Source organism: Anarrhichthys ocellatus, unplaced genomic scaffold (genome assembly GCF_004355925.1).
Source record: "Anarrhichthys ocellatus isolate YVR2014 unplaced genomic scaffold, GSC_Weel_1.0 scaffold2, whole genome shotgun sequence".
Classification (NCBI taxonomy): domain Eukaryota; kingdom Metazoa; phylum Chordata; class Actinopteri; order Perciformes; family Anarhichadidae; genus Anarrhichthys; species Anarrhichthys ocellatus.
In genome coordinates, this window is record NW_022280032.1 from 9,572,776 (window position 1) to 9,598,209 (window position 25,434).

At 40.8% G+C, this 25,434-nt stretch overlaps 4 protein-coding genes across 7 annotated transcripts; 2 read left to right on the top strand and 2 right to left on the bottom strand.

The window, feature by feature from the left end:
- Positions 1-6: 6 nt before the first annotated feature.
- Positions 7-8,095, bottom strand: sema7a (semaphorin 7A (JohnMiltonHagen blood group)). Its single transcript, XM_031861233.1, has 13 exons — positions 7,628-8,095; positions 6,856-6,897; positions 6,631-6,726; positions 6,253-6,355; positions 5,936-6,046; positions 5,521-5,663; positions 4,243-4,430; positions 3,640-3,748; positions 2,864-3,059; positions 2,550-2,662; positions 2,072-2,226; positions 1,779-1,837; positions 7-1,684 (listed from the first exon to the last, which is right to left on the bottom strand). The coding sequence occupies exons 1-13, from the start codon at positions 7,688-7,690 to the stop codon at positions 1,260-1,262; spliced, it is 1,803 nt and encodes a 600-aa protein (XP_031717093.1). The 5' UTR covers positions 7,691-8,095; the 3' UTR covers positions 7-1,259.
- A 979-nt stretch (positions 8,096-9,074) lies between these two features.
- commd4 (COMM domain containing 4) lies at positions 9,075-11,749 on the top strand. The gene is made up of 8 exons (XM_031861277.1): positions 9,075-9,186; positions 9,492-9,563; positions 9,664-9,729; positions 9,822-9,861; positions 10,346-10,465; positions 11,014-11,094; positions 11,223-11,399; positions 11,517-11,749. Exons 1-8 carry the CDS (start codon positions 9,184-9,186, stop codon positions 11,555-11,557), a joined length of 600 nt encoding a protein of 199 aa, XP_031717137.1. The 5' UTR covers positions 9,075-9,183; the 3' UTR covers positions 11,558-11,749.
- A 120-nt stretch (positions 11,750-11,869) lies between these two features.
- neil1 (nei-like DNA glycosylase 1) lies at positions 11,870-15,645 on the top strand. 3 transcript variants are annotated; one of them, XM_031861253.1, is made up of 9 exons: positions 11,870-12,330; positions 12,721-13,199; positions 13,282-13,401; positions 14,327-14,435; positions 14,542-14,635; positions 14,730-14,851; positions 14,941-14,968; positions 15,070-15,140; positions 15,219-15,645. In XM_031861253.1, the coding sequence occupies exons 2-9, from the start codon at positions 12,745-12,747 to the stop codon at positions 15,564-15,566; spliced, it is 1,347 nt and encodes a 448-aa protein (XP_031717113.1). In that variant the 5' UTR covers positions 11,870-12,330; positions 12,721-12,744; the 3' UTR covers positions 15,567-15,645. The 3 variants fall into 3 exon arrangements, with proteins under 3 accessions (XP_031717113.1, XP_031717124.1, XP_031717105.1); XM_031861264.1 differs by lacking the exon at positions 11,870-12,330 and having other exon boundaries at positions 12,650-13,199; positions 15,219-15,417; positions 15,520-15,645; XM_031861245.1 differs by lacking the exon at positions 11,870-12,330 and having other exon boundaries at positions 12,650-13,199.
- Positions 13,611-22,327, bottom strand: man2c1 (mannosidase, alpha, class 2C, member 1). Of its 2 annotated transcripts, XM_031861219.1 has the most exons (26): positions 22,180-22,327; positions 21,735-21,860; positions 21,521-21,644; positions 21,366-21,436; positions 21,110-21,287; positions 20,840-21,029; positions 20,369-20,475; positions 20,168-20,278; positions 19,933-20,025; positions 19,719-19,835; positions 19,544-19,639; positions 19,309-19,454; positions 18,849-18,972; positions 18,272-18,393; positions 18,093-18,178; positions 17,864-18,010; positions 17,697-17,776; positions 17,509-17,603; positions 17,318-17,422; positions 17,060-17,216; positions 16,820-16,963; positions 16,629-16,738; positions 16,464-16,543; positions 16,243-16,385; positions 16,061-16,164; positions 13,611-15,966 (listed from the first exon to the last, which is right to left on the bottom strand). In XM_031861219.1, exons 1-26 carry the CDS (start codon positions 22,278-22,280, stop codon positions 15,855-15,857), a joined length of 3,069 nt encoding a protein of 1,022 aa, XP_031717079.1. In that variant the 5' UTR covers positions 22,281-22,327; the 3' UTR covers positions 13,611-15,854. The 2 variants fall into 2 exon arrangements, with proteins under 2 accessions (XP_031717079.1, XP_031717071.1); XM_031861211.1 differs by having other exon boundaries at positions 17,697-18,010.
- Positions 22,328-25,434: the final 3,107 nt, after the last annotated feature.

Consider the following 25,434-nt stretch of genomic DNA (forward strand, 5'->3'; position numbering starts at 1 on the left):
CTCAAAACCACTTATGAGTGGAAGAGAAGTACAACTCCTGGTTAATGACAGCTCCATTCTTTATTATTTCAATGAGCAGGAAATCAATAATAATCACTTACATTCTTCAGGTAGCCTTTTCAAGCTAACATTATGCAAAAATATACTATTTTTGAAATTATAAGGACACATATTGCTTGCAAGTATTAAAATCTCCAGTGTGAAACCCAAAAGACTGTACCAAAATAGTGTTAACATCATAAATAATTTAGGTTAGTAGTTTTTAAACATATTAAAGAACAATTTATCTCGTTATTAGCACTGGGGCAACAGTGGTTACAGATTGCCGAAAGTTACACAGTCTCTCTTTTATGTAAATAACGGAGTAGAAAAGCAGCTTCAATACATGATATGTGCACACACTGTAGATGCAAAATGATCACCTTCAACCACCATCTCAAATCTGTTCCAGTGGACAGTTTAACAAGATACCAAAGTCGGATATTTTCTGCTCTGCGGCAAAACAGTTCTCATTGCATTTTCCAAATGCCTCGCTGACCACATGACTGAACAAAACAGGGAAACTCAGGGAGGGTCCCTGGCTGCCTCCACCCTTCCATAAACACTCCGATATCAACATTTGTTTCTGACCTCAACGTGCACACACTACTACTACACACACACACACTTGCTTGTACTGGGCTATCTGTCGCTCTCTGAACAGAAGCTTTTGCACTCATGATGCACAACTTTTTAAAGGTGTGCTTTGGTTTGGACTAAACCCTTGTTCAAATAAATTCCTTCAGATTACTTCTTACATTTTCCCTTTTTCCCTTGTCTTAAAAGAAATGAACAAAGTGCTCACTCAATGAAACATTGCAGTAGTTAATGAAGGATGCTGCGGTGACTAACTGATCATCAGCTGATCCAAACAAACACTGTGAGCTGTGCTCTGTTTGCTTCTGACCAGTTAGGCTGCTTTCTTCCTCCATCACACCAACCACATCCTGTTCCGGTTTCTCTTTGTAAAATAAACTTGGCTGCAGCATGGTCCTGTAGGCTTGAAAATCTAACAGTTCTGCCAAACACAGCTACATGTCGGCTTGCACAAATAAGGTTTTGTGTTCACTAGGAAGTATTCCTGCTGCCTGCGTCCTGGCCTGAGAGCAACGGCAAGGACAAAGGTCTTGAGGATGTTTATGCCACATTTTCATACACGAGGTCTGGACCAACTGAAAATATTCTCAAAATGAAGGGAGTGTTAGTCATTTTTGCAAATCCTATCTGAAAATCCCCAACACTGCAAGTCCAAGGGTGATCCAAGCCTTCTGCGGCACGACAGCTGATGCATCATTCATTTTAGAAAGGTTGTTGATCGTCTCAGTGGTTTTATTTGTTTTTGGAAACATTTGCTCTGTAAGCTGATATGTCTTCACCACATTGGTGTAGTCTCTCTCTTTGGAAACACACTCGTAGTCGCCATAGTTCTCGTGTGCCATGGCAGGGATGAGGTGCAGGCAGTTAGACTGCATTTGGAGACAAGGGCTGCTCTGGCCTTCATGCTCCCAGGTGTAGACAGCATGGTAGGAGTCTATTGGACATGACAGATAGAAAGGGACACTAAGGGGGACCGAGTGAGTTGTCCCCAAATACACTGGTGATGGTGAAGCTGTCTCCCGTTTGGTCCGGTTTACTAGTTTTTCTTCTACAAGAATAAAAAGAAGAGAAAATAGAGATGTGACCAAAGGTTTTTGAGCCCTTATCAGGTTTATATGAATAACAGTCTCATCTTTAATTACCTTCTTGTGATGCAGGACATAGACTTATGTTCCCATCAATGATATTTTGAATGCAGCCACTGAAAAAAAACAAAAAAAAAACACATGTTCCAATGAGTGCATTTCGTTGTGAGAGATGAGTGACTTTGCCGATGATCTGTTTTATGTTGGAAAGAGGTTGATTTTTTTTCCTCATCTTTGCATCAACATTTATTCTTATATTTGGCAGAAAGGTCATATTCAGATGAGCATGCAGAAAGCAGCTATGTCAGTGTTGTTAACTTGTTAGTTGTTGGTATGAACACTTTCCACACCTTACACACTCCACAGTCGGGGTGCATCCAGACTTTGTCCAGGCACAGTACGGGTCCCGGGCCAGAACACAATCTGCACAGGACTTGTTGTACTCCTGACACCTCTGGAGGTCCATGATAGAAATTCTCTCTGGAAAACCCACCACTAACTTTTTCTGTGCACAGGGAGACACACAAATAATTTCACTTTAAACCATTGATAGACCAAGCATTGATCGATTTTTGGGTCCTTTGGGTTGATGAGAGCCGGAAAACGGAACTAAAGCATTGAAGTTGCAGACCGGCAAACCAAAACAGTGAGCTTAAAGATATTGAAATGCTCTGTAGAGCTGAAGGAATGTGTAAAGTCAAACTATAATTATTATTCTGTATTACAAGCGATCCCTTCCATATTACACATAATCATTTAATCTATAATATTGATTAGTGCAGCATAAAAAAAAAAAATGCGGGACATTTAAAAAGGCATTATAAATACCTTTTTGGAGACAAGCTTCATTGATTTTATGGTTGAATAGCTGGGGAGTTGTGTTTCAGAGATGATGAAAGGTTCTGACCCGGACTCCAAGACTTTATGGATTGTCCCTGAATCTGTTCGAACGGCACACAAACAGCATTTTGTAGCGTTGTTATTTTGGGAGTGATGCTGTATTTTTAGCCCATTGTTCCTCGCAGAGATTACAGGCAGTCCATGATTAGAACACAGATCAACAGGAAAACACACAAGGCACGAATAGCTAAACAAAGTACGGAAAACGAGGTACATAGTATTTCCTCCAAACCTGAACATACCAGTAGCCAGAAGCAGAACGTTATACATGTGCTGGTCTGCTGCCTGGACGCGGTCCACAGCTATCTTGGTGTAGTTGTTGCTGCTTATATAAAATGGAGCTGTATAATGCACGGAGTGAACCCAGTCAGTCATTTCTGGGTAATCCTTCACCATATTGACAGTGGCCAGTGGCAGGGTCCTGCTGTTTTTTACACACTAAAAAAATAGATGGACACAAAGCTGTTGTTTTTTCATTCATAAGTAGTTTGTATGTTGTAGGAAAGAGAGAACGTAAACCGAATGTTTGTAGGAGACTCGGGTTAAGCAACTCTTAACGTATACAATACAGAAGGCATCCGAAGTTGTATAAAAACAAGTAAGACAAACATTTGCTCAAGCTATAAACTGAATATGGCAACAAGTCAACCTCCTCTAAGGAACTCACTGGGTCAGAAAACTCTTTACTAACACGAGAGGAAATTCTGAAATGTATCCATGTTTGTGGGGCCTCTTTAGTTCCTCAGCTACAGGGTTGAACTTAAATAGACTTCATGTAAAAAAACTACAATGTCAATCTACAGATGGAAACACTGAAGCACATCTGATGGAGATAAGTATTACAGACACACATTTTCCATGTCGCCACCCACTTATGTAACATGCTTGTGTGTTTGTGTGTTTTAACTACAGTCTGGAACATCTGATAGATAGGCCTATACGCCTATAATAAAAATAAAACCCTTAGAGGAAGTATTTTGTCTCTGCACATCAACTTAGCAACAAAACAAATGGTTACCGTTCCTGGCCTTGGTTTTGGGACGTCTTTGTTGTAGCCCTTGAAAGTCGAGTTCTCAAATATTTCCTCAATCATTCCTATTGAATAGATGCACACTGCTGTGGAGTTCCTAGAAGAGCAATAAGATAACCGAAGTTAGGATGCAAATGACAGTTGTTATCTGTATTTCAGTGGTGGTGGTCAGGGTTAGGATTTTGTCCCATTGCCTGATGCTGTTGGTTTTTTGCAGAAGATATTTCATTAAAATTCGTTCAAACCTTTATACAAGCCTCCATCAAGTTATTTTGACCATCTTTTTAAAATATATCTCTTTTGTGAGTCACCCTACTTTACAAAGTGCAATACTAAATTGCTGCTAATGTGAGACTAGACTGAGTACTCATCTTATGTGACTAATCACCATGAATGGACCCTCGTATAAGAGGGTACAAATATTAAATTAGGTTACCTATGGGGCAGTCTAATGTTTTTGATAAATAGACAGACAGACAAAGAGACAGAGAGGCCAGGATTAGTTTTGTTGAAGTGACAGCTATTTTGTATTGCCCTGTCAGCATGCTGCTTGTATTGTTGCTGATAATAAAGGAAGGGAAAGTGTCTAACCAGCTGCTTGTGAAGAGCGTGAAAAGGGCGTAGACTCGGGTGTCTCTCCAATCCTCAGCATGCATCACATAAATGTCTTGGAGACGGTTGAAATAGAGCGACTCTTCTGGAATCCCGCAGACAAGCCGAGCCTTGAGGAAAGATGTCCACATGTTCTGGAAGAATCGTTTTGATCCACCTTCATCTACCTGCAAAATGACACCAATAAATGACACCAGGAAGACAGTCTTTCACTTTTCTTACAGACTAAAATTCATCAACTAATTGTTATTTGATAGGACTGTCTTTACTTGGACCATGAACCCTGGAATGAAACACCTAACCGCTGTTAGGGCAAGTCTTGTTTTGCACAAATGTCAAATAACAAGGGTGTTGAAAAGTTTGTATTTCACCACAATAATAGCATGCCGCGTTAGTTAATTGAGATAGAAGAAGCCTGATTTGTTAGTGCGGGTATAGTGGAAATGAGACAGGCATTAATGCATTAATCATGTGTATGCCTTTGTCAAAAACTGGCATTGTATTCACGCACCGCAGGATATCACTCTGCTATCTCCCTTTGTTTTTTTAAAGTAAATACTTCATTTCCTGCCAGGTTATCAATTGACAGCCTGTGTTTTCAATATGAGCATATCAGTACATCATACTCTCCTCATAAAACTACTGTAAATATTGGCTGACCTTAACCGTTCAACATCAAACAAACTGATTTGACAGATGGTGGCCTTTCTACTCCTTTATTGGGCAAATTCAGGAGGGGTTACTGTGGGAGACACAGCAATAACACTAAAACACTGACGTTAAACTCTGCTGAGGGCTCCAACAACTCAGTGTCTGTTTATTCTAATAGAAACTAGAAGAAGAAATAGATTATGCTTGTGGGAATATCTTGCAAAATATAGATGTATGCACTACATTAAAACACACCATGTGAATGATCCTTTTCCATTCATATGTAAAGTCAAAGTTTATCCTCGACCTTGGGAACAACGATTGACAAAATAATCTTCTTGTGCTTTCGATCATATTACACGGCCTCATCAATATTTCATATTCTTAGCATCAAAGCCCTGCTAGCTCCCCCCAAAGGCCATGCTTTTCATCCTACTAGACCAAAGCAGGTTGAACTAAGGCTGGATGGACTGATACCTAATATTGACACAATCAATACTCAGTCTTGTTTTTAATATAAATACTAGCATAGATAGGACTGAAGACAATTTGGGTAATTTGCTGAAGCAGTCTAGTGAGAGATGAGAGCTTCACTGACCAGCGTACCTTACAAACTCTGGCAACCCTCGATATCCAGGGGTCAGCCTCCGGATTCTGATCGGAGTTCTTTTCACGGAAAAAGATGTAGATTTTTTCGTTGTCAGGGTCTTCCCTCTGCTTCACCCAGGAAGCAGAGATGAATGTGGGCTCTGTAAGAGGAGGACATGTTTACCAAACTGTTTACAGCAGGCCTAAAGTGCCGTGCCAGCAGATAATATCTGATGACAAAGCTTGGCATGTGAGACCAACACAAGAGACAATGAAAGGGCACTGAAGAGTGGGAATAAAGACTGAACAGTTTCAGGACAAACTGATACTATTCAGGTGCAGTATGAAGGAATATTAATTCTTGCTGATTTTCCCTGAGTGTGGGATCTTATATTTATCCTCCGTTATAAATAAACTTCAGTCATTAACCCACCTGAGACCCAGTTGTCATACATCCAGACATTACTTCTGCTGCCAGCTTTTCTTCTGAACTGTAACGAACTTCCATCAGTATCCAAAGGCGCCGCTGAATATAGCTCCCCTTCTAAAGATAGCGGAGAGAAATCATGTGAAAACGAGCAAAGATGTTCAATTATTGAGTGTAGTTAAGTGAAAGTGCACTGGTTCTCCAACTCTGCTACCACACATGACTTGATGCGGTTGCATAAATCTGCAGCCCCTAGTCACATTTTTAAACCTTATAAAACATGGGCTACTATATGGGTGTGCATGTTGCTGTATTCAACATACCTGCTGTGAGGGATACAGAGTTATGTGTGTAAACAAATGGAGAGATGCCAGTCCCCTCATAACTCTCCACTATTTCATGAGACTGGTTGTTCACTGAAGAAAACTGTAGAACCACAGAAAGTCAAAAGAATGTTGTCATAGTTAGTTGTGATGGTGTAACATATCGAGACACCAGCCACCCAACACCCTACTGAAACCACAGACAGGGTGCTAATTAAAGTTGAATGAGAACCATAGACGTTCCACAAAAAAAGCTCTGTGCTTTAATTAGCTGGGCATTCATGTTGCCAGTAAAGTTAACCAGAAACTATAACTGGAGTATGAAAGAGAGAAGTGATATGAAATGGAACATATGCAGCGATTCATGCAAACACTCACAAGCTTCCAACACTGCGGTCTGTGTCCATTTGTTCCACAGACAAACAGGCTGTCCTGAAACTTCTCAATCACAGTGATGACATTTTCACATTGGCCCTACAAGAACAGAAGCTAGTATTACCAAGTCATCACACAGAACTAAATATGCTTTTCGTTTCAAAAATCTATTATTTTGCAAATTCGTTAAGCAGTCATTTCTGATCACATGAATCTCTATTTACTGACCTCTTGGCACTGTTGATGCTCCAGGGTTTTCAAAGGAAATTTCTGCAGGGGGGGATGCATTGATGAACAAATTCACAAAGTTTTCACTTAAGGATAGTTTTAAATGAGACATTACAAAATGAAAATTTACATTTCAAACATTACCGTCTCACTTACTTATTATTAAAGCATGACAGTTGAACTCTGCCCAAAACCAGATGTTTTGGGCTGGGACATGTTTGAAATAGCTGAACGATGGATATAAACGAAACATCGGAAACACATGCGTTTTCTTTCTTATGCTTTCTCAGGCAAAAATCACTCAAATTACTTATTTTGTAGCTTCAGCTGCTTCTGGCAAAAATCAATTAGTGTAAAATGGAGATATGTCTGTCTTATGGTCAGAAACAAACCACTTTTGCTTTAGTTTCTTGAAAAACATTCAACAACCATCAGCCCACTTTTATATGTCATCAGGGTCTGTTTGTGTCAACCAGCAGCAGCTCCTTCTGCCTTACAGCTGCATGTTTTATAGCTGGCTTTGAAAGGATATATTTCCCAGTGGGCGCTGCCAGACAGACTCCTAACAATGGGTCTGTGACAACCATCTGCTAAAGCATCTAATTATGGCCTCAGCTGCATCACAAACGTTACCGTCACTAACCACACACACAGAGATCCGGCTCAGAACCCATCAATAAGATATTAGATGAAGAGTATACAGGAAGTAAATGTACTGCAGGTGATCAAATAAACAGATCAATTCAAAATATAGAAGTTCAGACACACCCACCTCTATAACATGATAGCTATCCACATCAAGTTTCAGCACAAAATCTGTCCCTCCGACATACATCTGCTCAGAGTCTCCATGATAGAAGAACACGCTGTGATTCTGATATATTTGGTATTCAAATCCACCACTGTTTATATCTGAGGGAGTAAAACATCACATTGTCATATTTTACATACAGCCTTTGACATGGAGGGATGTGAAAGTCAGACTGAACCACATTAATAATTGTATCGTCGTGCACTGACATTAAAAGTTACCTCATCGCGTCTCATCTGGTCATTCCCTTTGGAGGGTAAAATAGGGTTATCTAAACTGAACTACATCTTACTCTTAGCGGGTTTAAGAAGGATTTGAGGATTAACTTTGTATCTGACTCTTCTAACCATCTACACTAATTTGGTGACTGACATTGGATTTCGTGATTACGTCTGAAACATTGCATTCGTAGCGGTGAAAAAGCGAAACGTGAACGTACCTTTGCTTAGAAGTCTGGGATTATTTTTTGATCCAAGAGTCGGTAAAGTAAGGACGAGTTGAAAATCCCCAGCAAGAAAAATATAACTGAAAACAAATCGCAACATTTTGCGCCTTAGATGGTTCACATACTTATTTGTATGAACCGTCCTCAATCCTTCAGTCTAATGACGATCTGGGAAAAGACACAGGTGACCCTCTCGCTCACCAGCCGGGAAGCTGAAAGCCAATAACCTTAGTATCCGCCCACACTTCCCGAACAGCACAACTCCTATATGATCGGTTGTGACATGCAGTGGTGGGCTGGTCGGGTGTCGATTTGATGTGATGTAGGTTATATTGAGGGAGAAAGATAAACTAAAATGAAAATCAAACGAGAGACAAAGAACGCATTTTCCATCTAAATGCATATCTGCAACAATAAGAACCACAGCCAAAAAAACAAAAACATATTGATGAGACTGAAATAATATCTGATTGCTCCCTTGACATAAAGAGCAGACTGAGTAGTTTATGGTGGTCCAGCTCTGATGTAAGTGTCATTACCGTAACTACCCTCCCTGCCTTGGAAATCAGACTGTGTTTACTGGATCTACTAACTCATCTGAAACATACCACACTGACAGATACATTTTCTTTTCCACTGTGCATAACATTCCTTCCCCAGGTTTCCCCTCAATAAATATATATAAACATCAGCAAAGAGTTGCAGGTGCTATGCATCCTCTTTCGTTCTCAGTACATATAAACTCCTGCAAGGGTATATGCACGGTGGAAAGGATCTGTCCAGAATTGTAAATCTAACTTGCTTTTGCCCAGGTTTGTCTTACAACAAATTCCTTTTTTTATTTAAAACTGTATCTGTGAGCTGAACCATGCAGGCACGATCAACAACGCATATGGTACAATACAATTGGTGTTTGTAATGAAAAAGAACTGCCCGATATCCAACATCAGGACCATCAACTTGTGTGTCTGAAGGAGCCCACTGTCGTCCAAACAGATGTGAGGAAGCAGAACGCACTTCCGGTTCAGTTCTTCCGAGGTACTGCTGCTCAGCTGACTGACCGCTGACAGCCATGGTAAACACGTCCAACAGTCGGATTCTTTAACACTAGTTAACTTATTTAGAAGCCGGATTTTACAAGACATGTTAGTTGCATGATTTATAAATGTTTTAGGTAACGTTGATCGTTAACTTCAACGTTATCGGTGTTTAGACCCGGCTTTTAGGAAGCTAACGTTAGCAGGCTAAGCTAGTTAGTAACTTTCAATGATGGATATCTAACGTCGATGTAACTGTTAAATGCTCTCGTTACAGTGTTTAAGGGCTGACTTTTGTTACAGAACAGTAAACAATGTGCATGTGATGTCTTGTCTGTTTTAGCGGTTTCGTTTCTGTGGCGATTTGGACTGTCCAGACTGGGTACTGGCCGAAATAAGCACATTAGCCAAGATTGTGAGTACTTATCAGGGTCAATATTGCGATTTTCAGGCTCAGTTTATGGTGTTTTTTTGTAATACTGATACTTGTGTCTTCTGCCTTTCTAACACAACAGTCAAGTGTCAAAATGAAACTACTCTGTGCTCAAGTGCTGAAGGATTTGCTCGGGGATGGCATTGATGTAAGCATTTTAACACATTTCCACATAATCATTTACCTCACATTATATTCACAATTCACTCACTGATACGAGCTATCTTCTCTCTTTTTTAGTATGATAAGGTTACAAAGCTTACTGCAGATGCAAAGTTTGGTAAGTCTCCCTCATACTGCAGATCTTTTACTAATTGAAGGGTAATGTACATGCACTACAGTATAGAAATACTCCATTACAAATAAAGGGCCTATATTACAAATATGTCTAAGTACAGAAGTATTTCTAGATAATTGAATAAACAGACTAAATACTGCTTGGGGAGCTAAATCTACAACAATGCATCATGTTTTACAAGCCCATCATATGTTTTGTGTGCAAAACCTTAATTGGCAGACTGATTAGTAGAATTTACAAGTAAAACAACGTGAATTATAATAGAGCATTAAATAATGTACCAGCACTGCAAAATTATTCCTGATCAGAGTACTTGAGTTAATGTAGTTAATTATGTTCCTCTGCTGCTGGTACTGCATTTAAATATAACTCATATACTTAAACACATAAGCCTATGAATCTGTCATACTTGCATTGCATTTCTTTGCTGTTAAATGTTCATTCATGACATCAATCTGTCTTGCAGAGAGCGGAGACATCAAAGCTAGTGTGGCAGTGCTCCGCTTCATTTTCTCCAGTGCAGCGAAGCATGATGTTGACAGTGAGTCCCTGTCCAGTGAGCTGCAGCAGCTCGGTCTGCCTAAAGGTAAGTCCACTGTGGTTCCCCATGTTTGCTATAAAAATGATGATTATATAATCTGTTGTCACACATGGACAGACCGCTTTCCATACTCTATTTTTTGTGCCAAGAGTAAGGATGGACTGGTTGTTTTATTTCAGGGGTAATGTTTGCATTAAGTGGAGGGCTCCTACACAACCAAGGACTCCTGAATACAGAGTTAGATATTCGTAAGATGTGCAGATTTGCACTTCTACAAACAGACAAGTCCACGATCACAGCCTATAATGTCATTAGTGGAGCATATTGCATTGCATAGTTGGATATTGTGGAACTAAATATGATAAAACACTGCAGTCAGCTATAAAACAATCACAATTGACTCTCCAGCTGCTTGAGATGGTGTTTTTTCAAATGTTGTGATCCACTTTATTTTAAAGATATTAACTGCTTTACTTTTCGCTTTAATGGATTGGTTACTTCTGTATTAATGTGTGAAAAGGCTTAAATGTGATTATGCATTATAAAATGAATCTTCACTTTACTATTAATTTCACACAAATTCATTATTTTAGAACACACGACGGGTCTCTGCAAATCATATGAAGACAAGCACTCCGCGCTGCAAGGCAAACTAAGAGAGACAAGTCTGAGATGTAAGTAATTCTGTCTGCCTCGTCCTCTTTTACAAGAGGAAGACAAAAATAACTGATGACGAGAGCTGTTCTCTGTGAGGTTGCTGACGGAGAGATTAGCTCCAATTCTGACCTGTAATGAATTTCAGTGGGCCGACTGGAGGCCGTGTCCTGGCGCGCCGACTACACGCTGAGCTCCAGTGAACTGAGGGAGGTGAATGAACCAATTATTCAGCTTAAACTGCAGACACAAGGAGCAGAGTCAGGCTCAACAGAGACGACTGTTTTTTCGGTTTCTGCTGACAAGTTCAGAGTCTTGCTTGCAGGTTAGTTCTGCATCATGTCAAATTGCAGATATTTTCTCAAAGTACGTCCATTTTCAAACAGTTTTATTGGCCAGAATTGTTTTGTGATGAATCTTTTTCCTCTGTGTGTTTCTACAGAGCTCAAACAAGCCCAGACTAGGATGAATGCACTACAATGAAGAGTGGACAGTAAAGTCAGGCCAGACGTAATAATGCTGTTAAAAAGTGCCATACCTATCTTTGATATGAATGTTGTCATTTGTATTGACTGATAATTAATTGTATTTTTCTACCACATTAGTTATAATAATTGGTTGAAATATGTCCAGACTGAATGGACCATTTTTGTAAAATATTGTATATTGGTTCACACATTTTGATTTGAATTGTTTATAATTTGTGTTTTATAAAAATAAAAAATAAAATGTGTCATATTTGTATCATTACCGGTTTCCGCAAAACTGACATATCCCACCATGCATCGGGGCTGTACTGTTAGCTCTTGTGTTTGCTTAAAAATACATCCAATGAATTGAAAACAGCGAGAGAAAAAAACGTTGATTTAGATGAAAAACACGTGCGATGACTATAAATAACGAGCGTGCGTGAGAGCATGGACATTACGCGATATTTACGGACAGTCTATGATTCTTGCTTGTGTTACACTTCTTATACAGTCTATGGTTGCACAACATGGTGGTAATTTGGGAAAAGGGGATAGTCTGGTCCACAATCCAGCATAGTAGGTGGCGGTAATGCACATGACGCTGGTTGCCAGCCGCCATGAAACCGAAGAAGAAGAAGAAGCATGTTTGATAACACGCATGTTGTGAACGCGTGCAGACATGCAGAGAGTAGAGGAACCCGACAAACTCCCTCGGTTATGTCACGGTAGTTTAAGTCTTTGAAAGAGACTAGTTTATTAACGGCTCGGTCTATTTCCTGTTTTGGGGTAAGTTGTTTTGCTCTTTGATGTTCCTCGCAACTCAATGAAAACGCCCCTTTTTCAGAGCGTGTTTAGTTTATTTTTTTATTATGTGGAGGTGGCGTGATGTGCTTTGTGTAGTCCGTGTGCATAGAGGCCAAGACTTTAAATTGAGGTCACAAGTCCATCCAACACACACCCCTCCACTCTTTGACATTAAAGAAGATAAACCAAGGTCTTTGGGGCTTTTTTCAGAGGCACTTAGATTTTTTTATTTTCTATTCATTCGGTTAACTGTTCCTTTATGTCTGTACATTTTATTTCCCTACACACACACACACACACGTCCTCAATGTCCATTACAGGTAGCTACAGCTCTTGATGTTATGCTTTGTGGTGCCACGTTATTCTTTGCAGATCAGCTTAATTTGTTCGAGCAAAATGCCTGAGGGACCAGAGCTCCACCTGGCAAGCCTTTATGTGAACAACATGTGCGCAGGAGTGGTGTTCACTGGAGCAGTCAGAAAATCTGAAGTCAGCAAGAATCCTGATGTGCCCTTCACCTGTGAGGCCTATCGCATCACTGCTGCTTCCAGAGGGAAGGAAGTGAAGCTCACGCTGACGCCCATGAAGAGTGATGATTCGAAAAATACAGTGAAGGCAGGACAAGCAGACCAGCCCATGGACATAGTCTTTCGCTTTGGGATGTCGGGCTATTTCCGCTTCACCACAGAGGATGAGCTTCCCAAACATGCCCATCTGCGTTTTTATTCCAAAGAGGAGCCCTGCAGAGTGCTGAGCTATGTGGATGCACGCAGGTTTGGCAGCTGGCATCCCGATGGGAAGTGGCAGCCTGACAGAGGGCCTTGCATCATGTTTGAGTACGAAAGCTTCAGGTTGGTAATACTGAGACTGTCACGCGAGTCACCTGCTCAATCAAAGTATCGCTGTCACACTGACCAGTTAATATCTTTGCAGGGAGAATATAGTGTCACACCTGTCGGACCGTGCCTTTGACAGGCCCATCTGTGAAGTTCTGCTCAATCAGAAGTACTTCAACGGTATCGGGAACTACCTGAGGGCTGAAATCCTTTTCAGGTGATGAACCTCGCACAGCCCTCAGAACTACTCAAATGACACATTATACAGTTACGTATTAGGAAAGCACCGATACTCACCTCAGTAAGTGGATTGGGTATCAGCCATGACATGACAATCCATTTTTAATATAGGCCTGTCAATTCTTTTTATTCTGGAATCATTTCCCATGAAAATGTCACCCTCAAATAACTTCTTTGACAATGTCATCAGTGTTTCCTCCAGCAGCTACATTTATTCAGACATATAGAGATGTGAAATTTGTGAAAAAGCAAGCACTGACATTGGATTGGTATTTTGTAATTGACAGATAACCTGAGTTGAGTAATCAGAATAAGCATTAGAAGAGAAAATGTTGGATCAGTGCATCCCTAATCATGATAACAGTATTTACTAATTTACAGGGAGACATCAAATATTACTACAGATGTTCTCAAATGGCCAGTTTGCCATTGTAGTAGCTTGCTAGGTGTGACTAGTAGCTACGAAGAACAGAAAGTGAGAGAAAGCAGGCACATAGAAAGCCTGGTACAGAGAGACTTTGACTAACAGTCAGTTTAAAAAGAAACATAACAAGATTAGCAAGAAGGCAACAGGGAGTAGCTTTGCTTTAGTGCTTTAGTACAATGATTCACGAATCAAGGTCACACTAGAAAGACTACGAAAAGGTTTCTTTTGTCTCTAGTGTTTTTCCTGTGAGGTTCTGGTTTGAAGAAAGTCAGATTCTATGTTTTGAATTGTTCACTGAAACAGAACTGGCTCTCATGAGACTCAAGGTCTGTTTACTTGCAGATATGAAAAGAATGGCTTTCTTTCACTTCTCGGTTTCTTATATCCAGCATACTGATTCTGACGCACTTTGAAAACAAAAAGAGCCTTTCTGTTTTACAAAAGAATGGGTCTTAAGTGGTTCATCTTTTTTTAGGTTGAACATCCCACCCTTCGTGTCCGCCAGGACCGTGTTGGAAGGCCTGCAGTCAGAAGATGTCTTTGAAGACAAGAAGCCTTTTAAAAATGAGATCAAAGACACAAAGGTGAAAGAGCCCCAGACAGTGACTCACTTTCTTCAGATCATTAAACACTCAACATTCACCGCTTTACATTTTCTAACAGTGCCTCTTTCTTTCTTCTGTACACAAGACAGCAGACGGCGATAAACAGAAACAAGGGAAAGGGGAGAAGGGTGACCTGCTCAGACTGTGTCATATGGTACCTCTAGAGGTGGTTAACCAAGGTTGGTCACTTTGTTTGAAAGACTAATTCATAATGATTTCATTCAGAGATTAACACATTGAATTTCCTGTTTTTGACACATTTTGTTTTCTTAGGTGGGAAGGGCTACGATCCCCAGAAGGCGGACTACTCAGACTTTCAGGCATGGCTGCAGTGTTACTATGTGGATGGAATGACATCTATACGGGACCACAATGGCAGAACTATGTGGTTCAAAGTGAGTCAATAGGAAAACCCTGTATTTTAAACTCTCTGGCACGGAGTTTCACATGTCACTGACACTAATACGTACTCTTCTCATTTTAGGGAGATCCAGGCCCCATGGCACCTAAAGGTACTTTGAATGCATAAAACTGAGAACTTCAGCTGGAATGTATCTGAGAATAGTCGATGAATAAACTGATTTGTATTTTTTATTTTTTTTTCACACAATAGATTCAAAGGCACATAAGGCCAAAAAGAGAGCCAAGAAAGAAGATGAGCACGATTACACAGAAGAGAAAAAGGTCATAAGTCACTTTTTTTTTTGCTTTAGGTAATGAACTCCACAGATGTAACTCTAAACACAAGTTTGATTTCATTAGGTGGCCAGCAGCGCATCAAAGAAGAACGTGGTGAAACAGGAAGCTGTGACCAAAACACCAAAGAAAGAAAAGGATGCACGTTCAAAGGAAGCTGTATCCAAGAGAAGGACCGAAAAGCCCCGAGAAGTAAACGCACCTCAACATGAAAAGAGACCAACTGCACGTAGGAAGAAAGACAGCAGTGCAGAACCAACTACAGGTGAGCTCATGAAATTCTCTCAAAATGATAAAAAAACAACCTACTGGAGTACTATTGGAAAGAAACCTCAACAGAATTCTAATCTCATAGTCCTTGTTGCAGGTCCACAGAGGCGGAGCGAGAGAGCGACCAGGCAGAACAGCAAATAAAAAGAAAGGAGGCACTACTGTATGGGATGTATGTTTTTACACTGACAAATAGTTTTTAATAAAAGTGTTTTTACATAAATTCTGAAACTTTTTTATTGATTTGATGCAAAGTAATTACTTTATTTTTGTCACATTGTCATCCACGAGTAGCTCAAACTGATGCCTTCCATCTAAAGTATCCTAATAAACTGCATCACCAGAGGATACATTTTATAGAATTGAATTAGTTTCTACGCTTAGGATTTAGAATTTGTGATGACCCTGAGGTTTGGTTACAAGCTGCATCTTTTACAAGATGAGGAGAAGTGACACAATTTGGAAGGGGCTCAAGTTCAGAGTGACTCCCTCTGACGTAATGCGAGCTGGCTGGGTGGGGTATTGTCTCTCCAGGAAATCACAACTGAAAGGCAAACAATGAAGTTTTTTTCTTAGTCGACAATACAACTATAAAGATGCCAGACTGCAGTGAATGCTGTAAAAATATAAATACTCACTGCCAGGCTTCCCTGACTGGGAGGGTGGTGCAGAGAGTTGCAGTCACGCTGCTCCCATGTGACTCATAGAGTCGGACCACAAGTGCCCCTTTCCTGTCCTCAGCCTGTCACGGGAAACACCGTAAACCACCATTAGTGGGCTGAGTGGATTAGGTCAAGCATCTTAGCACCTAATGGGATACCTGTTTAATGGTCTCAAGGATGACTGCTGCAGTGCTGACGGAAAAAGCACTCCAGGGCTCGGTGTCAGCAGTGCACTGGATTGACTTTAAAGGGAAGTTGAGGTTGTACGCACACTGGATGACAGAGGCATCTTGGAAAGATCCTGTATTTAAACGCAAACATTATATCACAAGGTGCATGGTGAGAGATTCAAGGTTTAATGACAACAGTTCAATCCTACCTGTGTGTGGCATGACTGCATAGGTGAAATGATGAGTCCCCATGTCAGCATTGACATCTGGTGCCTTAGGTGCCCTCAGTCTATGACAGAGACGTATACTGTTAGATGCAGGGATTATTTAAATGAGGTGAAACTGAATTGTATATGAACAGTGGGAAACCTCACAGGGACAGCGTCATGGTGTTCTTGTGGACTGAATAGCCATATTTGCAGTCATTCAGCAGTGCAACCCCAAAGTTGTGCTCAGACAAATCGGCCCATTTGTGACCCCAAACCTGAGAAGGGAAGCCATGCTGACATCTTTTGTCTTTAAGTTGAACATCATCCTACTCATACAGTTCATTCCAGTGTTGTACCTCAAATCTGGCCCAGTCCCATGAAGTGTTCCTGTGTGTGGGTCTCTGCAGATGGCCAAACTGGATCTCATATGTAGCATTGGGGCTGCGTACTTGCACTGGGAATTCCACCTTAAGAAACTTGTGTGACTCAGCCCACTCCACCTGAAATTGGAGGATGCAACACTGGGTATCTTGTGGGTTTTGAAGAATCGGTCAACTGTTGGCTCAGTGATTCTCCCGATATCATAAACGTTATACCTCTGTGTTGAATTTGATGTAAGGACACATGGCGTCCATGACTATCTCCTGCTTTATAGTGCTCTTGTCACTGATCCTGAGTGTGAAGCTGACACTGCCTCGGAGCCCACCTGAGGACACCACATGAGGAGGCTGCACCACCTCCAGAACCGGCTTCCTATAGGGTCAATCCAGCAGTTAGGTTCTTGGTATTCATACACCTGCAAATACTGTAATGTGTATCCAGATGGCAAAAGATGTATGCAACAGGAATGACACCTCGTCTGCAGATGGTAGTCCATTACATCCCAAGCATCCCAGTACAGAGGGACATCATCAAACATGACAAACTGGTTCCCATGACAGCTGTCAGAGATGGCTTCTCTAAAAACCAACCAAGTGGTGAGACAGATGTTATTATTCAGTGTATAATGAGTAGTAGAAAATGTGGCCACGTGGTCCTACAGCACCTCTTAGCATTGATCAAATACAGCGACGCCAAAGTGCCATCTTTGTTTACGACAGTCTGTAAAATCCCGTTCTCCATGAGTATAGTGCCGTCGGCCTGTACATTACACACCTCAGTAAGCGAAATTAAATTACAACATAGCTAAACGAATTAAAGTCCGATATATATATATATATATAAAGTACATACTTGAGAAGTGACAGAGACTGGAGCCATAGGCTGTGTGTCTTTGACGGGGGTCAAGCCGATGCTGGGAACTCTCACCAGAGCTGCAGTACAACAGATACCACAGAGCATCAAATATGCAGTTGTACTTTGTAAGGCAACAACATAAATATTGTAAATATATAACGTACCCAGACCAGGTCTACCAGCGTCATCTTGAATCTGGATGACTTCATGGCGCTCCCATGGCAGAGAGTTGAACACACCAGTGGAGTTGCCTTTTGACCCCAGGGCTCCAAAGGCTTCATGCAGCAGTGCAGCGCCATCCCTGCGGATATCTGATACACAGCACAACATTCTTTTTACTTTGGAAAGCAATATATGAATATGGCTGTGGTTTTAATGGACATCAAACTGTACCTTCATAATACCTGAGTGCATCCTCCACCACCATCTCTATACAGCTGCCGGGAATCACGTCATGGAATTGATTTAGAAGAAGCAGCCTGAAAGGGAAACATCAAAGAAACTATTTTCACGCTGCAACAACAGAGGCCATTCATTTATTAGTCATCAAACTTCAATAGGAGTGTCTGGACCTCCAGAGCTCCTGCAGTTTTTCCACAGGATACTGAAAAGTCCTGTTCCGACACAGCGCCAAGCTGCTGGCTATCTCAATGTCATGAAGCAGCGCCTCACACTGCCGGTTCCCCCGTTTAATCTGGAAGAGAAAGTAACTACACTTTATCAAACAGTACAAACATGATCTAATATTCCTTTTATTGCATTTATTAATTTATATTTCCTGGAAAAGTACAACCATTTTCCTCCCACTTGTGTGCGTCTCTCTTAAATTGTAAGGTGTTACAGGTAATCATGCCTCCATATATGCCTGTGTATCAGCCTTTACTTATTTATATATATTTATATATTTACATTTATATTAAGCAATCATGACTATTAGTATGAATGGCTAGATGTAACAATCCAAGTAAATCCTGCATGTAAATAATCTATGCTATATCCCGCACCACCCAGTGAATATTTACATAATCTATAGTTTCATTATGCATATTGTTTTTGATATTCTTTTTCTTTTCTAGCCTATTTGTGCTCGGATACTTTTTCCTTTAGTTTAGTATTCGCAAAGTGTCCTTTTAAAAGCTCTCGCTCTACCTGAGCCTGTGTGGTGTAGGTGCCGTTGTGCAGCTCAAGGAAGAGCTCTCCGGTCCAAGTACAAAGCAGAGCTGAGTCGGCCTGAAGCTGAGAGAAGAGCTCGTCAGGACTAGAAGTCTGGACCCTGAGAAACACACAAGAATTAGACATGGAAGTGGCCAATGATATCACTGGTTACACCTTTGTTATTCATTCTGACTAAAACATGATTGTAATGACAAATATTGTAGAACCACATCATAATGACATCAGTAAATATCACTCATATCCTTTGACGTGTAACAAGCTTGGAGGAGTCCACTGCCTACGTGCCGGCAAACCCTATTACAGAAATCCCACAGTGCAGGAAAAGACATAAACTCATGACTAATTTACTCCTATGATGTTCTTCTGCCTCATTTTTGGACTTGGTTGTTGTTACTGATGAGTGTAGAGTTTAAAGTGTGGGACAGGAACTGACTTGGGAAGTCCATCTGTGTCCTGGACCCGGTGCAGTCTGTCTAGCATCAACTGTGTGGGACCACCGCCTCCATCGCCAAAACCAAACAACACTGCACTGTGGTTAGCTCTTCCTTTGTCTTTATTATTCTTCACTGTGTCCATCAGCTGTGGGCAGAAATGTAAGCTTTGTGAGGATTGTAAATATTCTCGTCACAGACTCAACATTCACCATGTTATGTGTACCAAAAACTCACTTCTTCAACCTTGCCCTTCATTATGTAGGAATTTCCTGGTGGGAAGTGGGTTAAAACCTTGGAGCCATCCAGACCTTCCCAGAAAAATGTGTTGTGCTTAAGAAAAGAGAAATAGAAACTGAAAATAAAAACAATCCAATATTTGTGTTTTTAAAATCAGCCAGTACCAACTTACGGGAAAGGTGTTGACCAGGTTCCAGCTGAGCTTCTGTGTCAAGAAATTGGAAATGCCAGAGCCCTGCATTATCTGAGGAAGCTGGGCAGAGTAGCCAAAGGTGTCCGGAAGCCAGAACTAAAGAACCGGAAAAGATAATTGAAGTATGCATATGTGATGAAAAAGTGGTCACAAACGTAGCAGGTTAAGAAAACATTTGTTTATGAATCCCTACCTCTTTGCAATGGATCCCAAACTCGTGGTTAAAGAAGCGCTGGCCTTCCAGGAACTGCCGGACCATGGACTCACCTGAGGGCAGATTGCCATCCTGACAGGCAAACATGTAATTAATAAATCTTAACTTAGGATATGATGTTCATAAAAAAAATAGCAAAATGGCAGCAGCCCCTTTAATATAATTGAATTCATAACATACATGAAATGTGATTAATTTGCAAGATTAGGTTTACCATTTCCACCCATGTTCCTCCAACTGGAATGAATCGTCCTTTCTTAACGTAATGCTGGATCTGGGAAAAGAGTCCCGGGTACCAGCTCTTTACCCACTGGAACTGCTGGGCCTGAACAAAAAAAAGGTCAAAACTAAAGAGGGACGCTCATATTTGTAAAACCGTTATGGCTCATACAAAACTGTGTTAGTGGGGAAATACCTGAGAGCAAGTAAAAACAAAGTCTGGGTTCTTCTCCATCAAACGGATCACGGTCACCCAGCTTCGGCCACATTTGCGAATGGTCTCTTCGTAGGGCCATAGCCAAGCTGCAGACACAGAAATTTAGAAATATAAACCAACTTGACAAAAATATTGGAAGATTTTATGTGCATTTTCTATTCGTTTCTACTCGGGCAGAGTATCGTGTGTTTTTACTATTGTTTTGAGACCACGGATACGGAATAAAAATATGCTTTTCTACAAAACTTTTCCCTTTCAACAAAATAAGCTAAACACAAGCTGCCAGAGAAAATATATAATGTAAAACATTGTCAAAATTATTATTTAAATCTGTAAATATCTAATCACTGTTAGTAAATTCAACTACAAATCTGACCAGGCATACGACGCCAGGTTTTCTTCACCGTTTTCCATTCACATAAGGACACATTTTAGACATTAGACTGAGACCTGAGTCTATGTGACAGTGACCCATCGCATGAGCAGTGTGCTGGCTGTCCCCGTTCCGCTGGCTGAAGAAGGTGTGGGCCAGACTGTGAGCTTTGGAGAAAGAGCTGGGATCAGAGGGGTCGCAGAGGTTCACCATCTCATTGACAGTGAAGAGTGCCTGGTAGCCTCGTTGCTCTCCCTCTCCGAGTTCCTGTGAAGGAAGAGAAAAGTCAACATTCATTAAACTTCCAACTAAAGTAAAGTAACGTGCATCGTTTTGTGTGACTTCACCTTCACGATGTCAATCAGCATCTCAAAATCAGTGAGCAGCTCCCGTACATCGCGGTTGAATACCACCAGCTCAGCCTTCTGGACAGAGAACTTCCTGTTTGGATCTGGGGCTGCAATCATGGACCCTTGGCCGGCTCCAAAAAGCCCATTACAGGCCACCTCCACATAAAGGGTGACACTAAAGAACAACAGAAAATATTGTTAGATATGAAGTTGGTTACAGGAGCAGCGATGAACTCATGTTTGAGTAACTGACCTGTGTGGCTCCTCATCTCTCAGACAGTCTGACAGGATGTAACTTGTCTTCTCACCCTCTTTGGTCAGGCCCTACACATGTCACAAGGAAATCTAGTCATGCGTTTGCACAGAATTTTGGCATTTTGATCGATTCTAGCCTGACTGCTACATTACCTGAACTGGCTGTTCATCTCTCCAGACCATTGCTTCTCCATCGCATTCCCACAGAAGATGAACCGCTTTCCCTCTCCAGGACTCTGGGATTGTCAGGGTCAACTTAAACCAGCAAGTCCACCACCTACAGCAAGCATCAAGCTTGGTTTATTGCCAAGATCAGGGGGAATAATAAAAGATCTGCGGGTGATACAAATCGGACAATTGTACTTACGTGGGTCCAAAGGTATCACCAACTTTATGAGGTGCAAAGGTCTGCTGAAAGGCCTCTGTGAATGTGATCCGTTTTGAGGACAAGAAGGAGGTGAGGGACTCCAGCGGGCAGGAGTCTCCATAGAGCCTGCACAGAATAATTATTCAAAAAGTCAAAATCACAACGTGCATTATGCATGATGAGGTCAGTTACTTTTGGGTACTATAATGTCAATTTAACTATGATTACAGTATGTTGCAGACTTGTGAAACTTGTACTGATATTCAAATAAACACTGAGCAGCATAATGTGCATTTACGTGTAGGATATGAATGAACGTGATATTAAACAATCCTCTGTTTAAACTACAACAGAAACAAAACAGAAACATGTTTGGTCTGCTGCACTCAAGCACTTCAGTCCATTGTAGTAGACGTCAATGCAGCTGCGTGTAACGATGCCTTACCGTCCTCTCAGGTTGCAGTCCGTGAAGTAAATATCAGAGATAAATTTATCTGCTCTCTCGAGGAGAGTGCGCCTGTTTTTTAGCACAGGCTGGCGATACATCACGAAACCGACATGCAGCTTTACAGTCGACAGCGAGCACCCGAATCTAGAAGACCCGGAAGTAAAACGTAATGTTATTGTACTTCATGTAACCAGCCACTAGATGGCACTCCTGTTTCTTCCTTTCATGGGTCAGGAAAAGGATGGAACTGGGCAAAGTGTCACCAATGGGCATCTTTTATTTGCTTTTAAAGGGTCAAATAGCTGGAATCATGTAAAACAGATCTTTTTATTTTCAATTTGGGCTTTGTGAACAGGTATCCCTGGTCAAAGATATTATAGGTAAAAATATGATGCTGTAGGTCACCGATAGTGCTGCTTAAGCTAAGCCTGCTAGACATGGGACTTTTCATTGGGAATTACAGAATGCAATGAAAATGACATTTTACTTAATAAATATTTGCTTTATTTTTTATTCCGAGACAGCAGTTATTTACACTTATACACAATGTAATAACTGACGAACATCATGGCACAAACTAAATGTACAAAACAACTACAGTTGAACACAGGAGTGGCACATTGTTTTGAGATATGGCAACAGGATAACTGTGCAATGAGGCCACAAGCAGCAATGAACGGGCTAAATAATCTTCTGCTGGAGGACTGATAAATGTCACTTTATGTTCTTTTTTTAACCCTATATTGAGGAGAAAGTCACTCTGTGCTTCTCTCTACCATGTAATGTACTGATTTTACCAGATAGCTTGTTTATTCAGTCTAAAGTGCAGTAACAGTGTCATCTACGTCATAAGCATGCAAATCGGCCTACTGCACACTGAACATCTAAAATGATCCGCAAGAAATGTATGAATATAATAAATGCAGAAGAGATGATAAAATGGCCAAGGGAAACCCTGTGAGAATAGCATGATGATGTTTACTCTACAGGCTGCAGTCTAACTGAGAGGCTCTCAGGAGCGCTGGGGAGTTAGTCTTGTGATCACAAAGGCGGACAGGGGTTAGGGGTCAGCCCACGTGCAGCCTGGAAACACAAAAGCCTTTTTTTCTCAGCATTATTCGCAGGGACAGAGCTGTGTTTCTGTGTTTGTATGGGCCCTTTTATTATAAAGTCCATAGAGCAGCCCTAAAGTACAGGGTTGGTGGAAAAATGTGGTATAGCCCATCCTTCTCAGGCTACCCTACCATCAGGGACGTCTGTCGACTCCTATCCCCCTATTGTTTGGACTGTGGTTAGGCTTTCCACGATGTCTGGAGAACCAAAGGGAACGTGTTCCACAATCAAACCTGAGAGTCTCACCAGTTCAGCTTTGACCTTACTGTGTTTGCCTGGAAGCATCTCTGTGGTGCTTTCCTCAACAACAACAAAAATACTCACCACGTCATGTCACATAAATAAAAAGGGAGGACAGCTGTTCCTCTTGCTCTGAGGAAGCAGTCATGCACATAAAACATCTAGACCTACTTTGTTCTGCTCGCCACAACACAGCAGAGCAAGTCCAGAATGTGGCTTGAGAAAAAAAAAAGGAGTGCTTCCCAAAATCCCAGAGCTGCATGCAACCTTTATCGTGCATCTACTTAAACTTGTCATGCGTCCGCAGCTGACCCATGGGCTACAAATACAGACAGAATGATGCAAAAGGACAATGGTCTCATGGTCTCCTTTGAAGAGAGGTCCAGAACGACGGGCTATACTCTTGAGCCGTACTCATCTCTCTCTCCAATGTTGTATTCAACATCTTTGCCTTTGTCCTGTTCAGCATCATAAGCTCTAAGGAATACAATAACCAAAATGCTTTCAGAATCTGATGTGTCACATTATATCGCTAAATATGTGCAATTTGTAGTCTTAAATGAAGTCTTCTCCCATACGTCGTTATTTCATCATGTATCTCCTGCTGAGGTTTGTTCTGTTGTCAAAATAATGTTTGTTAACTAGTTCCATGATACATGAGCAAGAGGTTAGCCATGTTTAAACAGAATTGCTCCTGAATGATTTTAGTGGTGTATGGGATTATACAGTAAGAAGCTGGAAAAAAGAGACAGAAAAAGAGAATTTGAAGATAGGACAGTTTAATGCAGACAGCCTGTCACCAACCCATGATGAGGCTGTCACTCAGCCTTACACCTCCAAAAGCAGATTTTGCAACATTAGCATAATAAAATGAAAGCGGAGAAGAGACATCCAGTGATGAGGTGACAGCTTTCAAGCACATTTTTACCTCCCAAGTGCCGCTTATTTACATATTTCATCTCAAATATATTTTCCCTTTCCCCAGATATATTTGGGAAAGCATGCAAGGACTCGTTTAAATGTATGATGCCTTCATATAAGTATGTATTTAACATAATTTGTATGAAATTTGGCCATTTTACCATTGACATCTTAACAACATAAGATTTAATTATGAAGACTCTGAAAAAAAACTCAAGGGCCCCCGTTTTATTTTTCAAATAGCCAATCGCTTTGAAACATTATTTTTTCAGGTTTCCATATTTGTATCCTCCTGAATGTAAAAGTTAGTTGTTACACTAACACTGATGTTTTCTCCGAGGATTCAGTTCCCTGCATCGCAAAACCTGAAAAGATTAACAGGTGCATCGTCTTGTTTGTTCTGCTGTTTAACCGTCCTGTAAAAAGCAAAAAATTGATTTGTCTCATTTTTGCTGCTGTGAATAGCTACAGTTACTGTAACCATTACATTTTCTTCCAAAGTTTTCTCCAATTTAAAAGTATCAAATACATTGTCAACTATGCATCACAAAAAAGATCTTTGGAAGTCACACAGTAGTGCAAAACCAAGAAAGCCCTCTCTGGGGTCTTTCACACAAAACCACATTTATACCAAATAGGCTCATAATTTATGCGGTGAGGTCATCTAAGAGCGGCACGAGTGAGGTTACATTCCCACAAATCTCAACTGATGAGGACACCACCTCTATAAAGCCTTTGATTCTTATTTTAAAATCCCTAGATGTTAAACAAGGTTAACTATCCTCTTGAATTCAATTGCAAAATACCATTTGCAATTGTCCAGTATAGATATCTATATCTATATATATAGATATCTATAGATATCTATATAGATATAGATATCTATATCTATATATATAGATATCTATAGATATCTATAGATCTATAGATATCTATAGATATATAGATATCTATAGATAGATAGATATCTATATATCT